The sequence below is a fragment of the Musa acuminata genome, chromosome BXJ1-6 (assembly GCF_036884655.1).
Source record: "Musa acuminata AAA Group cultivar baxijiao chromosome BXJ1-6, Cavendish_Baxijiao_AAA, whole genome shotgun sequence".
Lineage (NCBI taxonomy): Eukaryota > Viridiplantae > Streptophyta > Magnoliopsida > Zingiberales > Musaceae > Musa > Musa acuminata.
This window is the reverse complement of record NC_088332.1, coordinates 1,083,210-1,096,396: the sequence shown is the minus strand read 5'-3', so window position 1 is coordinate 1,096,396 and position 13,187 is coordinate 1,083,210. Positions and strand designations below refer to the sequence as shown.

The 13,187-nt window shown below is 36.9% G+C and overlaps 2 protein-coding genes across 4 annotated transcripts; one reads left to right on the top strand and one right to left on the bottom strand.

The window, feature by feature from the left end:
* Positions 1-3,833: 3,833 nt before the first annotated feature.
* On the bottom strand, positions 3,834-7,332 carry LOC135675526 (pentatricopeptide repeat-containing protein At2g38420, mitochondrial-like). 3 transcript variants are annotated; one of them, XR_010513893.1, is made up of 3 exons: positions 7,121-7,332; positions 4,516-6,942; positions 3,834-4,440 (listed from the first exon to the last, which is right to left on the bottom strand). XR_010513893.1 is itself a non-coding variant. In XM_065185764.1 (2 exons), exon 2 carries the CDS (start codon positions 6,831-6,833, stop codon positions 5,556-5,558), a length of 1,278 nt encoding a protein of 425 aa, XP_065041836.1. In that variant the 5' UTR covers positions 6,834-6,942; positions 7,121-7,332; the 3' UTR covers positions 3,834-5,555. The 3 variants fall into 3 exon arrangements, 1 of the variants encoding a protein (XP_065041836.1); XR_010513892.1 differs by having other exon boundaries at positions 4,531-6,942; XM_065185764.1 differs by having other exon boundaries at positions 3,834-6,942.
* LOC135675527 (uncharacterized) lies at positions 7,305-11,754 on the top strand. The gene is made up of 11 exons (XM_065185765.1): positions 7,305-7,434; positions 7,606-7,659; positions 7,734-7,792; positions 7,879-7,945; positions 8,023-8,068; positions 10,528-10,623; positions 10,703-10,755; positions 10,836-10,899; positions 10,976-11,067; positions 11,155-11,379; positions 11,468-11,754. The coding sequence occupies exons 2-11, from the start codon at positions 7,615-7,617 to the stop codon at positions 11,618-11,620; spliced, it is 900 nt and encodes a 299-aa protein (XP_065041837.1). The 5' UTR covers positions 7,305-7,434; positions 7,606-7,614; the 3' UTR covers positions 11,621-11,754.
* Positions 11,755-13,187: the final 1,433 nt, after the last annotated feature.

Genomic DNA, 13,187 nt, shown 5'->3' with positions numbered 1-13,187 from the left:
TTTTATAAAACCACTATCGAGAGAGTAACTATAATCTCTCAATTGTATCATATATATCAGATTCCTATGAGGTTTTATTTATTTATAAATGAGAACAAAAGATTTATAATAAATTATTAGAAGAGTTCCTCCTATATCATCTTCTAAGAATTTTTTCTATTGATTAATATATATCATTAAAATCTAATTAATTCTATTATATATCTTATCTAATTATAAAACATCATATAATCTAACACTTAAGTCTTTAATTATGTTGTTGACTAAAAATTTATCATGATCCAGAGTAATTTTTTTAAGAATATTTTTTAATAAAAAAGTCTAATTATATCTTACTAAAGACCCTTATCTAATTTATTTTGGATGTCAAATTATTCTCCTCTCCTTTATGTTCCATTAGTAGCAAGCAGAAATGATGACTAACCGGTAGACGAATAGTATAATTCTCCCATTAAAAAGAAGTGACATTGTGCTGAGAAAAAGACTTGGTTCCATCCTACCATACGATGTTAATTTATATTCTTATGGCTAATTCCCTTGGGCGTTGGAGCTTCTGTTCTTCCACTTATCTTTCTCGTCACTCCTTAGACGAAGTCTTCATGAGAGTCAACCTGAGTGGAGTGTTGGTACTATGGAATGTGCCAAGGGTTGAGTACTCGAAGAAAAGAGAGTAGCTCTTCCTAGGATAAACTCATTGACCTTGTTTTCCATATCTGTTTTCAGCACTATAAGAGTTCTTCCACCTACCAACCAATCTCAACTTATGATCAGTCTTAATCGTGAGAATCTTTCTTGTGATGCCGAGGTTCAATGTCAGATGAAGAATCAATCATAGGAGTCTACTCATACCCAAATCAAACTGTTCTCTTCTTCTTATTCTCTTACTGATGTAAATTCATGAGGCAACCAATAAGAAAATAGTACTATGAGGTAATTTTTATAGATTTTATTTTGCTAAAACTTGATGGAATAAATAAATAGTTTCAGAAAAATATTGAAGAGATAGATAGATAAATAAACATAAGGATAAAGATCAGAGAAAGAGATGATCGGAATAACTAAGATAATAAATACTACGGGGGGAAGGATGACAAAGTGCTTCCTTCATCTTGATGGCTGTACAATTTGTGGAAGAAATGAAAGAAGGCATCATATTACTGTGGCAAGATAGAGGAACTGCAGGACCACAAGTGGCCTTTGGCCAAATGGTGTGACCATCACGACGAACATGGCTGTGCGGCCTCTTTGGAAGAATCTCCTTTGAGCTCTCTTTCTGGTGTCCAGTGCTCGAGTGACTTTTCATCGCCAGTTCACCATTGATGGCTCATTTTCTTCCGAAAGCAACATCCATGGCTTGTTGACACCACCGACCACAGTGACCACAAACCTTTCCAATGTTCATGTTCACTTGGTGCTCCTTCGGCTTCAGGACAGCACACTAGTCTTCACACTTGGTTGACCTGAGAAAAAATATGCATGTTGATTGAGCATGCACAATCAACATGCACTCAGCTGTCAAACAGTAAGCATTGCTGATCCACAAGCATCTCTACAGTTCACCGATTAAGCATGCACGATCATCATGTTGTCCTTTGTCACTACCAATCCTCATCTATCAAAACACACACAAAAGAGTATCGGATACAAACATGAATCATCCATCACAAGCATATAAGTCTAAAGGCATAATAATGTTGATAATATACTATATATATATATATAGATATAATGATTATCAGCAAAATATTTTAGAAGATAATAAAAGAAGAATAATTCTCTCAGGTAATGTATACTAAATTCGGTTCGAAAGTTAATATCTTACATTCGATCTCATATATGTATGTATGTTAGCTCTGTGTGGTTGGATGACTGACATATATTTGTTCTAGTCGATCACTTTATTCATTCTACGAATTGAAATCAAAATTAGAACAAGCATTTTAAAAGTATGTCGATGTTTATTATTCAGTCACGAGAAGAGGATTAATAGAACACCAATCTTTTTTGGTTTTCCTTTCTAAGGAAGAAGACAGAAACCAATTATTTGACACACTAACTTTGCAAAAGTGTGCTGACTTGGCTCCTGTAGTTCTAGTTTTGGGGTATCAACTTTCACTTGGACAACACTAAAGAAAAAGATCTACCCCACCCCGAAAGAAAAGAGAGAGAGAGAGAGAGAGAGAGATAGAAAACACAGTATAAATTGAGGGGATTGTCATCCTCATCTCTTGCTCAACCAATGTTTGCTTATGTTCTTTGGAGCAGTGGAAGGTGGGCTGTGCAGGGTGGAGAAGCAGGGCACGTGCATTGCTATCTGACAGCTGAGAGATAGATAGTTCCTCATGTGCTCATCTTCTCCACCATGCCCAACCCTCCTGTTATACATATCTCAGGCAGCAGTCATGGCTTCCACATTGGTAAGCTTTCGTCAGGCTTCTTAGTTCTGCAACTCTATCCCTTCTTGACACGCTCACTAATGCAGCCTTACCATAACATAACAACAAGAAGAAGAAGCAGCTTGAGACTCTATCCATTATTTCTTTTTCTATCGATTATTCTCCGATCGAGATGTACAGATATCTCCATGTGTTCATGTTCATCAATTAATGAATATATACAGACCCTCAATTTGTATTGATTTTCTTCTATAAATCTTTTTCTCGTTGCATTCGTAGCATCTACTAATATTTTATTTTTTAAAATAAAATAAATGATCATCTCTCTCTTTTCCCCTCCTTTTTTTTTTATTTTTTATGTTTTCTCAATTTTGGCATAAATTAATGTATCTTTTTTTTTCTTTTTCTTTTTCTTCATCTCAAGTTATACAACTTTCGTAACACAAGCTCTATTCACTTATCTCCGAGGTTGCAAAGAAATAATCTTACATTTTGTAGATTCTATGAGCGAAGCTTTTGGTTGCACCCTTGAGATTTTTCATATTCATGTGACTGCTTATTAATAACATTATATTTCTCTTTAAGCACTACTGTGTAGCTCCGGCTTGCAGAACCGATACATACTCTTCTTCTTTTGGAGCTGTGCTTTGCATGCAAAGATGTAGAAGGTATCATCAGATGCAGAAGGCACATAAAGTTGTTGTGAAGTCTCTCCATGTTTCTTTGCTCTATCATCTTGGCTTTGAAGTAGTTTCTTGCTCTCTTTTTCTGCCTATAATATTCAATCATCAATGACATGAGGCAATGGCTCATTCTTTTAGCAATAAAAAGAAAATAATATGGGATGCTTCTAATAACAATAAATTAGGAGGAAAGGAAAGAAAGAAGTAATTAAAATATTTTTACTGTTTTGGTGCCAAACAAATGCACTATATGACGAATCGATAATTGAAAAAAATAATCCTTTTACTTATGGACTACAAATCAATAAATCAAAGATTTTTTTTTCTCAAATTTAAAATGTTATCTTATTCTACGATTAAAAAAATAAATTACAATCAAACACCTGTATGTTAAATATAGTTAAATTGTCCATCAAATATCCTCTAGCATCACTTTTCATGTGGTTAAATTACTTTGTATAACTTCAAAAAAGATAAATATACATATATGATTCCATAGTTATTTTCATATATTCTCCTCTTAAATTAATACAAGCTTCCATGTATGACATTATGATCAATCTCATGGCTGCAACAATGATAGTTGATATTAACACACCCCTTCCAATAAAATTCAATGATATTTAAGATTAATTGTGGTTAACTTGTGAGTTTATTGGACTGTTGCTAATGGCAGATTTAAATATATGGGTGGATATATATACCATGTAATATTGATATTTCCAAACTTTGAAAGGATAGATACATTTAAAACTCAAACAAAAGAATACAATAATACTATTATCTTTTTTTGTTCTTTGTCGTGCTTAAATTGGAGAAGAAGATCACTGGTTCAACTTGACCTAAACTGTTCGATGAAATGACAGACAAACAATCTTGTTTCTGACATGGATAGTGCGGAGCCTTTTTGCTCGGTGGACACCCTGCAAGGAATCTCATCAGGTGCCGGGAGATGACTACGGGATGAAGTGAACAGAAATGGGAACGGCATAAAGCCCTGGCAACTTTTCTGCAGTATGGCACCGAAGCAGATGAATCCACATAGAGAATCAGATGTCTCGGTTGGTCTGTCAGGGAATCCAACATGAAGACACAGGTGGATAGATCCGTGGCCAGAAGCATCAGCTTGGTGTTTAGATTCCTGTTGCTCCATCTGATGAGTTCATCACATTACAGCAAACGGCCTTCTGAGGGTTCATTTCCGGAGGGGAGTACTGGATGTTTTGTGCTGGTCGGTCGGTTTTAGTCGATGGAGCACAACGCTCGTGGGAGCGTGCATTGAGTTGCTTTTTCTTTGTTCATGGCTCATATGAGAAATCCTCCTAAAAAGAAGGTGACCGAGAGTTGGCATATTGTATTACCTGCAGAACATCGAGAGCGAGCCTCTGTTCATAGAAAGGTTTTGTCTTTGCGACTTGGATGATAATGATCCTCACCACCATGAAGATAACCTTTTTGTTTCTTGCGGTAACGGTGTATACATTGAACCTCTCGGACTCCTTGCATGCTCAATTGACCTGAAGATTCCCTGGAAGAAAAAACTAGCAACAAAATTCGATCAGATGAAGAGTCATGTCAGTTCAACAATATCTTTTCTTTCTGTATCATTATTCTTAAGCCCTAATGGTAACAAAAACTGACTCTTCTGTCAAGTCCGTGATCTATAGATTAAAATGTATACTGATCATCAGTAAAGATCAAGAGAAATATAATATCATGTACAGCTGCAGAACACCCAATTATTTCGAATGTGTTGAAGAAGAAAGTAGCTTTTCCTTTTTTATGTGGCTGGAAGTGATTGCCAAGTAGACCAGCCAGATATCCTGAGATAAATCATAAAATTGCTGTGTTCTCAATGTCAATGGTAATGCCAAGACGCTGAAGCTAAATCACAATGATAGACATCATTTTATTCATCGTAAATGTTCAATGCCCAAGGCCATGCAACATAACATAACCGGCTGATTACCAGCTATTTAGATTATAGACATGTTATCGTCGCATCTGTTGGCAGGCTTGTGGCAGCAGGTGATGGAGACTATCAAAGAACCAGTCATCAAGCCATGGTAACTTTCTGAAGACTCAAATAACATCTAGTTCAGCTTCAGAAATTGTTTAACTTGAGATGTGTATGCGTCGCATGTCGTGATGAAACTAAAAGAATAATAACATGTTAGATTCTTCACACAAGCAACAGTGTCTGGACTGCAACGATCAGTAATCCATCGGAAACTTCTTAACCGCACAATCAAATTTTGAATGATGGCCAACAAGACTAGGTGGTTTGAATTTGCATCGGGAGTTATCCGCATGATGTTTCTGAAAAAATGTCCTCGAAGGCAAACAAGGGTTCCTGAAAGCGCAGTTTGAGCCCAACCAGTAAAGCTTGACATGAACTACCATCAGGAGTTATCGAGGCGGATCATCTCTTTGCATTTTAGTTGCTGCACAAAGGGAGCTATTTCCGACGAAACCTTCATGTCAAAGCATTAGAAGTCGAGGACACTGGAGTAAACCCCTTGCTTATCATCTCCATTAATAGCTGCCGTGCTTCTTCCTTCTCACCTTTGGTTATGAAACCATCAATCAGGATTTCATAACTATGTGAATTCCATTGGAGGCCCTTATCAAGAGCCTCATTCATAAGCTCCTTTGCTTTAGCCATGTCACCCACTTTTGCATATCCAGCCAACAATGCGTTGAAGGTCTCTATGTCAGGTTTGCAACCTGCTCTCTCCATGCAGGTAATCATTCGACGAGATTGTTCGAGATTGTCTTGCTTACATAGGCCATTTATATAGGTATTGTAAGTGGCAGAATTGGGAAAGAGACCTATTAAAAGCATTTCATCAAACAATTCATCAGCCTTCTGGAAATCATTTGCCAAGATGAATCCATCTAGAATACTGTTATAGCTGGTGATGTCAGGTCTTTTCCCCTCCAATCTCATCAGAGTTATAAAAGAATAAGCATCATTTGCTTTGCCTTCTCTGATTAGGACGTCGATGACACTATTATACTCTAATGCATTCGGCAAAAAACCAGCATTTCGCATTTCCTCCAAGAATTCTACTACCTGATCAGAACCTGCTTGTTTACAAAGTGAACAAAGAACTAGTGAGTACAATTTAGCATCAGGGGTGCATTCATGAAGTGACATCATTCTCAGAATCTCAATCGCAGAATTCAATTTCCCATTCCTGCAAAGAGCTTTTATCAGAATCCGAAAGGTAGATTCCTCAAGTCGAATGTTCATCTCTGGAGTCTTCAACAACACATCTCCGACCAGAACAAGGCCTTCCTTGCTCTTACAAAGAACAGAGAGCAATGCATTCAAAGAGATCACGGACGGGGTGCATCGAAAATTTGGGATTCTGCGGAAGATGTCAACAGCATCATGGAGACGGTTTGCCCTGCCAAAGCTCCGGATGACACTGACAAAGATTCTCTGTGGAACATCAAATCTCTCGGCTTTCTCAAGATGATCGAGGACTGGAGGAAGATGGGAGAGCATATGCCTTTGGAAAAGATATCTAATGATGAATGAGTACGCGTATGGGGTCGGCTCAGCATTGTAGCTGCGAAAGCAATCGATCAAAATGGAGAGGTAATTGGCTCCATCATTTGGTTCTTCAGCAACTTTCTTCTTGAAGGTCTGTATTGCCTGAAGCACACCAAATCTTTGCTGCCATTTGCCTTTGTGTGGGGATGCAGCCCACCCGCAAGGTATATATCTTACACTAGAACTATGCATTGCCCTGTTCCAAAGGGCTGCGCTGATGCTTCTTGGTTACACTAATCATGAACTCTCTCTCCCTGAAATAACAGCTCTCTAAAAGATTTGAAGACAATATTGGTGATATCTGCTCCACAATCAATCCAAGATGGGATAAGATGTGATCAAAATCTCATCTCGATATCACAAGAATACATCCCAAAGAAAAAAAGAAATAGCTGCTCGGAATTGAAACCCTAAATCCACACATTCGAACAACTAGACGAGAAGGGAAAGAGAAGTCTGAAGTTTATCAGGCATCGTACCAAGAATAACTGGTGGCGGTGGCGGTGACGGTGACGGCCCTTCGGTGGTGGCGCGAGGATCGATCTATGTGGAGGGTCGCAGACGACGGTGAGGCGCTGCCATTTCAAAGGGAAAGAAAGGGCAAAATGGGAAATACAAATACACGCGCTTCTAATATTATGGGGAGAAGAATTGGCTATGCGACATGGGAACATAAAGCCTGTTTTGGCCTGTCCGAAACCCTCTTCTTCGCCCTCCGGCCCTGGAACCCACCAAGTCCATCGTCCACCGCAGCTGGGAGCTCTCGCAGGTTCTCCGCCGACAATCCCGGAAGGTATGCATCCGTTTTCCTCCCCATCTCTCTCTTCCCGCGCATTAGATCTCTACTTGCTGTGTTACTGGTCACTTGTTTGCAGCCTAATTGCTGAGAAAAAGGGGGTCGACTTCTCATGTTCTCAATAAGATTTATTCTGATGGCTGAATTGACTTGCTTGGAATTTTGCAGTTGAAAGAAATGAAGCGGGACCCAGATGGAAGTCCAACTACTAAAGCTCGGAAGGTGTTCTTTGTTTTACGGATCAATTTTTAGTGAATTATTGGGAATAATTTGATCGATGTTGTTTGTTGCTATAGTTGAAGTTTACGCCAAAAATACCTGCTCGGAAGGCACCAAAGCCTTCCATAGCTGAAGCGTAAGTGTATTCTGTATGTGTTGGAATGCTTTATGTAATGGCTTCATCAATCTGTTCTTTAGAACTCATGTCAAGTATGTGTTTAGGGAGCCATCTGAGGCCAATGATGATGTTGTCAGCAAGGAGCTGCTTTTGAAGATTCAGAAAACAACGGTACATTTCACTTTGATCTGTCTTTAAATTTGGGATTTTTTTTTTTGGCTTGATTGACTTTTCCTTCTGTTAAGCAGAGTGGTGCCGCTTTGGGAAGGAGATTCCAAAGGAGTGATAGGAATGGTATGAACTATTTGCTTGAACTTAGTTGATTTGTAAGATGCATTTTCCTGTTTCCTGAAGAGAACATAAAGATTAGTCTGTTTTACATCGTCTTCTATTATCTGTTGCCATATTTTCTAATCATGTTATGAGTGCTGGCGACTATTGAGTTCTATTACCTCCTTAAGTAGGCATAAAGTTTTGAACATATACAGTCTCAATCATACAAGTTGATAACAATATGTGAAAAAAATGATATTATTTTATAGATTCCATATAAGTTTTGATGGAACAATCTGGTACGGTCTTTGATATGGATGAGGAACTATGTTCAATTAATAACATTTTAAAACCATCATTGGTTGTAAATTTCAACTAGTTAGCATTCTATTTGCAATGTCCCCTTTTTATGCTGAATAAACTATAGTTTTCTTGATTAAACTCCCATAGTTACCTTGTCCAAGTCATCAACTTTCTTATCACATTTAGCCATAAATTGATTGTTGTTTAGATGTTGTTTTTTTCGAACCCAATGGTCTTAACCTATTCAACTATTGTCCTTCGGAGTCTAGTCTAATTCCATGTTCGCTTTTTTACTGCTTATTTTAATTTGTCAAAGTCCAGACTGGCTGATCTTCACATTTTGTTGTAAAATTCACCCTGACTTCATTCCAAATTCTTCCAACTCCTAACCTGATCGCTAGTGGTAGTTACCATTTTCCATTAACAATGTCAGCCACATATCCCCAAGACTCAACTTCAGTATCTTCTATAAACTTTTCAAATGTCTAGGCATGCATGTTTTTCTTTTAATCAGTTATTTAAACAGAGCTTGATTTTTTTAACCATTTCCCAGTTGTACCTCAAAATTTTCAAGCAGCACATCTCAACTATAATAGTTTACACCAACTCCAAGTTCTTTCATTTCGATGCATTGGACTTCATATCCTTGGAATTTTTTTTTTTGATGCATCCATCGATCTTGATAGACTAAGCTTTAATAAACATACAATAGAAATGCTTTAAAGCTGATTGTTTTCTTTGGAATCAAATCATTGGAATTGAAATGGGTACATTTACAGAGACCAAAATCAAGGAAATGTATTATGTAATGTTGCTCGGAAAGTGGCTAGATTTAGAGTTAAGAGCAAGAGTGAGGAAATTCTTTTAACAGTGGTGCTAAGCATGGAATTGTATGATCAAATTAATTCGGGATTTTTAAATGGAAGTGTATCCTATGTTTATAACCAAAAAAATAGGCATATAAGATTGTGATAATGTTTTTGTTGAAGCTGGCTGACAAGGTTTGCTCCTATTTTTGCACTTGCACTTGCACTGGTGTAGGTAGTTCAATCTGTGCTGCCACTCTTGTTAATGATCTAAACTTAATGTTTATAAGGGTTAGTGGGATACTATATAAATTGATGTAGGTGTTGAGAATTGATTCATAGTAGTTATCTAGGTAGTTACCATGTTCTAGGTAGTTTTAGGCATGTTTCAAGAAGTGGCCCATGATCTAGAAGTTATAGGGTAGTTTCTACAACTACCTCAATCACGGGTGACATGGTGGAGTGAGGTAGTTACCACTAGGTCCTATAAATAGGACCATAGTTCTTGAAGCAAGATAGAAGGAGAATACACTTGGGAATATCTTGTAAGTGTTCTATGTCAATCCTCTTGTTTAAATACTACATCAGTTTTCTTGATCGAAAGGTTTTTTTTTAATTGCGTCATAGTATTCTGTTTTTATCGTTTTCTTGCTCCTCCATCCCCAACAGTAGGTACTACTATCTAGGGCACTATACTTGATATCCTCCAAACCTATGTAAGATTACTGCATATGCTTCATTTCATTTTCAATGTCCAAGTTTGTGAGAAATCTCAAGCGTAAGCTTGCAAATGTTTGTTTGGGACATCGAGTTGAAACTTATGCTAGTGATAGATTTTATTATTGGACACAACTTGGACTTCGCCGTAATATTTACTAGGTTTCTTTCTGTGAAAGGCTGTCTAAGTTTTGTATGTAACATGGGTTTTCTTTATTTGTCTTTACGTTGAGAAGAAATTTGTAGCTTTCTGTTACTGCTTTTGGCACTGTTGATGTGATTCCAATTTCCAAGGCTGTTGGTATAAAAAATGAAGTCTGATACTATGTAGACACTGTAAGGACAGGGATAAGTATAGAGAAAAGTTTGACGTTGCATTTTGTCAATTAGAGAGATCTCTTTTCTTTCGGTTTTGGACCATCTATTAGAAGGAGATTTGATTAAAATTCTTTATCCTTTCGTTTTATTAGAGGAAAATCCATTGAAATTGTTTATATGAGTTTTCTCTGTTGCTGGACCTTTCTGGAGTTTCCTCTGTTGTTAAAAGAAAAGAACTGCAGTTCCTTGTAGAAAGCTTATGTAGTTATTTGTCCCGAGTTCTTTAACTTAGTTGACATTTAAGTTCGGCTCATCATCTCTACTGTATGACTGCAGTTGCTCCAACGGAAGTTGCATTTGGACTTGGAAATTCCACATTAGCAAGATCATTCCCAAGAGTTGGGGATAAAGGAAACCAGACTCAGACTCAAGGTATCATTTTTAACCAGCATCTACTTTCTCCATGATCAACTATGAGCTGCAGTTCTAAGTATTCCATCTTGTCCTGCAGATATGTCTGATGAACCGAGCCCAAAAGTAGAAAAGGAATACGTTGAACCCTGGGTGAGTAATGAAATATACAACTTTCATCTAGACTATAATCTCTACTCCATCTAAGAGTTCCTTTCACATTGGGTTCACAGGATTGTGACCATTCATATTATCCAATGACCCTTCCTTGGAGAAAGCCCAACTCAGGAAACCCAGGTATACTTTGATACTGTTTTCTTAAGGCAACGTGAATGCTTGTCATCACTTGTAAGCAGCATCGACTTTGTTGTAGAAATTCTCAATGAAAAGGAATTTGGGGAAGCCTCAGCAAGTGCTGCACCAGATGAGACTCAGATTAATCCGGCAGAGGAGCTTGGATTGATGGTTTGTGCTTCTGTTTTTTCTTTCCGGTAGCATAAGATCACTTTTATCATAAACTTTAACGTCTAATTTCTTTGCTAATGATGGCAGGAAAAGATGGAAGAAGCGCAGATGCTATTTCTTCAGTTCCCCACAAACCTTCCATTGGTTAATAGATCTGCTTCATCTGTGGGTTCCTCGAGTACTGTCGATAAGAAAGAGCATGGAGCTATGAAGGGCTGCAAGTTGGAAGATCTTTCTGCAGGATATATGGGGAAAATAATGGTGTACAAGAGTGGGAAAGTGAAGATGAAGCTGGGAGATGTGCTCTTTGATGTCAGTGCGCAAACTCAATGTTCTTCCATGCCTTCGATCGGCTAATATTAGCCATCTTTCTGATAAGACAAACTTTTCGTTTGTGCAGATTTCTCCTGGAGTGAAGTGCGAGTTTGTGCAAGATATTGCTGCAATTAACACCAAAGAGAAACACTGCTGCATTCTTGGGAAGCTCAACAAGCGCGCCGTCCTAACTCCAGATATAGATTCTCTTTTGGCTTCTATAGATAATTCATATTAGCTTTAAAACTACTCTTACCGTAGATAAGAATCTTGAAACAAGATGATGGTTAGATGAATCATGGCAAGTTGTTGTGTAGTTTGTGTTAGCTCTAAAGCTACTCTTCCTGTAGATAAGTAAGAATCTTGAAACAAGATGATGCTCACGTGAATCATGGCAAGTAGTGTAGTCTGTATTAGCTTTAAAGCTACTCTTACTGTCGATAAGATCCTTGAAACAAGACAATGCTCAGTTGGAGTATGGCAAGAAGGTGTGCCAATAGTAACTACCTGATCTAATTGCATGCAAAGAAACTCCATTTAAGGATGAACGTGGTCTGCTCTCTCCTTTAGGTACCACACAGGTATTTGAATTAATGACACTGAAACCTATAGCATTTGTGATTAATTGGTCTATTAATTTCCTTTGATCTAAATCACTCATCAAAATGTTTAAGTTGAAATTAATAATAATATATTCATAAGATCCTTATAAATCAATTTTAATCGATCCTTGAACACTTTTAACTAACCTCCAGCAAATTTAGCAACCCATGCAAGTCAATATCTCTTACTTTAAGTGGATTAAACCTAGAAGGCTTTATCAAGAAATATGATGTCATCTTATGGCTTTATTCTAACCGAGAATTCTTGATGAAAAGTTAAATGAAGTTGTAAAGATGAGATTTGAGTCAAGACCTTATTAGATTATTATTGATGAAGTCAACTGATATATTTAAATTTTATTAAATAAGATTTCTTGGATTCAATTCAACACAACCAAATTAATATTTTATGTGTAAAAAAATTATCATCTTAAACTTTTAATCTCGAGATATGTGAGTCTCACGTATCGTCACCAAACTAATATTTTAGATGGTTAACACAACTCTCCTTCACATCATTACCAAACTAATGTTTTAGATGAACCACACAACTCTCCATCACAGGTAGAAGATATCTTGCTTTGTTAGTGAAGTTCAAGTTGTTAGAGATCAAGCCGAATTATATCTATTAGATCAAACGTATGATACTAATTACTTAGGTATTCAAATACCTACTTTGATACTTTGTTGCATAAATCTGAATTCAAATCCGAATCAATTGGTTGTTGGGTTTAAGGCAATGTCTACATCAGATACACAAATGCTATCAATTATTCTAAACCATCTTTAATTATCTACATATATTACGTGGAGTGTCAATCACATTACAGATTGATTCCAAACATAAGGTCAGTGATTATGTTTTTATTACAGAAATTAAGGATTTCTAATAAGTTTTTATGTGGCATCTTCTATTATTAATAATGAATTAATAATGAATTGATATTTCTATCTTACTTAGTTAGTCTATGAAAATGAAATAGATTCTTCTTCATCAACTATAAATTCTTTTAAGTAAACCACAACTTGAAGTATATATATATATATAATGGATCATTAGTGAATCATCATCACACATCCAAACAAAGCTTTGGATGGATAAGAGTGGATCTTTATCTCACTATACCATACTTTTTGGCTCTCGGACCCAACTGCAATTGACATGTAAGCGAGAGCTGGAAATGGCGTCTTGTTGGCCAATTC

Coding starts and splice junctions, on each gene's coding strand:
- LOC135675526 (XM_065185764.1), bottom strand. CDS start 6,833: ATGCATAGTTCTAGTGTAAGATATATACCTTGCGGGTGGGCTGCATCC.
- LOC135675527 (XM_065185765.1), top strand. CDS start 7,615: ATGAAGCGGGACCCAGATGGAAGTCCAACTACTAAAGCTCGGAAG. Junction 7,946..8,022: donor TGAAGATTCAGAAAACAACG/GTACATTTCACT, acceptor TCTGTTAAGCAG/AGTGGTGCCGCTTTGGGAAG. Junction 11,068..11,154: donor CAGAGGAGCTTGGATTGATG/GTTTGTGCTTCT, acceptor TAATGATGGCAG/GAAAAGATGGAAGAAGCGCA.